The sequence below is a fragment of the Pseudonaja textilis genome, chromosome 10 (genome assembly GCF_049901715.1).
Source record: "Pseudonaja textilis isolate UNSWEBS1 chromosome 10, rPseTex1.2, whole genome shotgun sequence".
In the NCBI taxonomy this organism is placed as follows: domain Eukaryota; kingdom Metazoa; phylum Chordata; class Lepidosauria; order Squamata; family Elapidae; genus Pseudonaja; species Pseudonaja textilis.
In genome coordinates, this window is record NC_141999.1 from 11,744,155 (window position 1) to 11,747,975 (window position 3,821).

The 3,821-nt window shown below is 49.4% G+C and overlaps 1 protein-coding gene across 1 annotated transcript; it reads left to right on the forward strand.

Moving 5' to 3' along the window:
- The first annotated feature begins 305 nt into the window (after positions 1-305).
- GPR3 (G protein-coupled receptor 3) lies at positions 306-3,174 on the forward strand. Its single transcript, XM_026702516.2, has 2 exons — positions 306-634; positions 1,914-3,174. Exon 2 carries the CDS (start codon positions 1,930-1,932, stop codon positions 2,917-2,919), a length of 990 nt encoding a protein of 329 aa, XP_026558301.1. The 5' UTR covers positions 306-634; positions 1,914-1,929; the 3' UTR covers positions 2,920-3,174.
- Positions 3,175-3,821: the final 647 nt, after the last annotated feature.

Here is a 3,821-nt window from a genome sequence, read left to right on the forward strand (position 1 = left end):
TGCCTCTGCCTTAAGGGACTCACGGGGGATTCTTGGTCCCCCGCATTTCCCGTCAGCTTCCCTACGCCCCGCAAAAGCCGCCGCGTGAGCAAGACGCCAAAGGAGCGAGGAAAAAGCCCTCAAAGCGCCCACACAACAAACGCCTCAGCAGCGGCGGCGGCGGCGGCGGCGGCGTTCCCCCACCCTCTTCACTTTTATGAATGGAATTCTCCAGCCCGAGCCGGATTACTATGCCGCCCGGCGCTCGAGCGCGCGCTTGTCCTCCTTCGACACCGGATTGGCTCCCGCCGCCATTGACGTCACCCGAGCGGAGGGTGGAGCTGCCCGGCCAGAGCCCTTAAGTATGAGTCACCCTCAAAAAGGGGGCTTGCTCACTATAACACCGGGCGTCCCCCCCACCAATTCCCGGCCAGTCTGAAATCCGTCGCAGCAGCTGGACCCGGGGCTCCTGCATCCTCGCAACCCACACTGCTAGCTCCGGCCACCACCTCATATGCATTGGGGAGAGGCGGATTCCTTCGCCCTGCAAGCCATCCAATCGGACGCCCGGATCGACCCCGCTGCTATCCGCCTCCCCCTCCCCAAGCGAGGCTTCTTCCTCGCTGGATGTGCAGTTGTTGGACCCTCTTCCAAGGTGAGTTTGCTTCCTTCCTTCTCTGGCAGCCCAAGAGAACCTTCCCTGCAAAGAGGTCCAGATCTTAAGCGAGCCCATCGCGTGCCACTTCAAGGCCATCCGACGCTAGGCTAGACACTTGTTTTTAAGGGGCATTTTCCGCAGTGCCATTCTAAACTTGTTAAGTGGGCTGCGAGTCAATAGGCTGTCCGTAAAAGTCGCACCGTTTACACATCAGAATTGAAAAGAGATCCAGATGGTTGCAGCAGCGGCGTTCAGATTTCTGTGCCTGACAAGGATCAACATCTCTATAAACGCTACCTAAGATCACCAGATATTTTCCTCAGGAAACTAGCTGGAATTGAACTCTTGAAGGATGGATGGGCTTCCTTAATTTGATGCCTTCCAGATGTGCCTAGACTACAGACTAATCCCTAATTCCCAGCCAGGACGGTGGTTCTCCACTCTGGCTGTGAAATAGTGTCCATACATGTAGAGGGCAGCAAGCTGTTGAAAGTTTCCTAAAGATGCCCGTTTATTACAGATCAAGTCCTATAATGTTATTGCATTCATTAGCATGGTGATTTAACAGACATAGGCAGAATAAAAATGATTGGTTTTGTTTTGTTTTTACAAAGGAGAACATAAACATGGCCCAGCTTGTTCCCTTGACTTTTCATGTTTACCAGCTTGTTAGCACAAAGGCAGAGATAAGCTGGGTGCTTGCTGCACGATCAATTGTGTTGCATAGTTGTACAGAGCCAACTCTTCCTTTATAAACATTTTTTGAATGCCAGGATTAAAAAAAAAAAGAGCTGAATTAGGTTATGTATCAGAGCAAGCAAAAGAGAAAGGGAAACAGATAGGGAGGCCTGTCCAGGAACAGGGGAAAATATATGATGTCATCCGGAGCAACCTACGTTGACAAGAGACCAGCATTGACTTGTCCTCTTTTAACTTGATGGGCTTGTTTGAAGAACAGGAGAAAAGGAGACGGGGAAGGTGGCAAACAATGGCAGGCCCAAGCCAGAAATATCCCATTTAGAAGGCATTGACCACAAGGACCCAATAATCACAGGCAAGATATACCTATAAAATTAGTCACCTTTGGTGGGGCTTTTAGGCAGCTAAAGGTAGCTGGTTGGCCTCCATCTTGCCTCCCAACCTTAGAAAACAGGTACCAATTCATCTGTCCCTTCCAAATACACACAAACATACACGTACAATACTTGCAGACACTTGCTGCTTCCCTTCAAACCTGAGTTGAAACTGAGTTGGCTTTTTCATCCGCTTGTTTCAGATCGCAGGTAGAGAGCATGAAAGAGGAAGTGCCCACCAACACTACCAAGATCCAGCCAGGCTGGTTTGTGCCAACGAATGGTAGCACCAGCAAGTCCTTCTATTTCTCAGAGACGCCTCCTGCTCTTCCCTTAAATCCTTGGGATGTCGTCCTGTGCATTTCTGGGACTATCATCTCCTGTGAGAACGCCATCGTGGTAGCCATCATCTTTTACACTCCAGCTTTCCGGACTCCGATGTTCCTGCTGATTGGGAGCTTAGCCACGGCTGATCTATTGGCTGGCTTGGGCCTCATCTTTCACTTTGTCTTCGTTTATTGTGTCCAGTCCCAGATGGTGAACCTCCTCACCATGGGCCTCCTGGTGACCTCATTCACTGCCAGCGTGGGCAGCCTCCTGGCTATCACCATAGATCGCTACTTGTCTCTCTACAACGCGTTGACTTACTACTCAGAGAGGACAGTCACCCGGACCTACGTCATCCTCATCCTCACGTGGGGGATCTCCATTGGCTTCGGACTGTTGCCCGTCATGGGCTGGAACTGCTTGAAGGACAACTCTGCCTGCAGCATCATTAAGCCATTGAACAAGGACCACCTCATCATCCTGTCCATTTCCTTCTTCATGGTCTTTGCCGTCATGTTGCAGCTGTACGTGCAAATCTGCAAGATCGTGTGTCGGCATGCGCAGCAGATCGCCCTCCAGAGACACTTCCTGGCTACTTCGCACTACGTCACGACCCGGAAAGGCATCTCCACATTGACTCTCATCCTGGGGACTTTTGCCTCATGCTGGCTGCCCTTGGCCGTTTACTGCCTCCTGGGAGATTACACCTACCCTGCCCTCTACACCTATATGACTGTGCTCCCGGCCACCTACAATTCCATGATCAATCCGGTGATCTATGCCTTCCGGAACCAGGAAATCCAGAAGGTCTTATGGGCAATATGCTGCAGCTGTATCTCCTCCTCCATGCCTTTCCAGTCCAGATCGCCCAGTGACGTCTGATTCCTCTCGCTCCCCCCCTCTCTCTCTCTCTCTCTCTCTCTCTCTCTCTCTCTCTCTCTCTCTGCTCCAGGAGCCGCTTTCTCCCCAATCTCTGGCCGCTCAAATGTGCAAAGCCTCTTTCTAACATCCTTCCCTTCCCCTTTGTCAATGTAAGTGACCAGGCTGTCCTAGCTTATTTATTTATTTTGAACTTCAAGAAAGGGGGAGAAAAAAAAAAAGACAAATCTCATTTATTTTTTTAATCATGCCTTTTTTTTTTAAAAGGGGGGGGAGGGGGAAAGAACCCCCCCCCCCCGTGTTTCTGCTTTTGTGTGTACGTGCATGATGCGTGGGTGTATTGGTTACATGTCAGGTCTGATGCAAATATTTTGTCTGAAATATTGAGAGTGCATTATTTTCTTAAAAAAGGAAAAAACCGGCAAGAAGCAGCCTCAGAACCTTCCACCTTTCTTTCGAGTGTTTATAGCCTTGATTACCTCAGATCTCTAGAAAACTATTTTTCTACATTTTAAACCAATACCATTGTACCCCCTTCTATCTCTCCCTCGATCAAGGGGGATTTAAAAAAAAGAGAAAAAAAAAAGAAAGTCCAGAGCTATGCCAAGGTTTCAAAAACAAAATAGGTTCCCCCATCTGTAGTTGGCTGCCCCCTGGTGTTTATTCTAATACCTGCAACCGTAAGAAGAATAGGGTGCCATTGGGGAGGGAAGTGGGGTGGAGGGCAAGGGGAGAACCGGGGCAGTATTAATTAAAAAAGAATGTATAATATGAGATCTGAAGCAATGTGAATGTCCAGAGTAACCCTCGACTTACAACCATTCATTCAGTGACCGTTTGAAGCTACAATGGCGTTGAACAAAGTGACGTGTGACCACTTTACAATCATCTCCGGGGTCAGGTCA

Excerpts from the sequence above, each read along its gene's own strand:
- GPR3 (XM_026702516.2), top strand. The coding sequence starts at position 1,930 with ATGAAAGAGGAAGTGCCCACCAACACTACCAAGATCCAGCCAGGCTGG.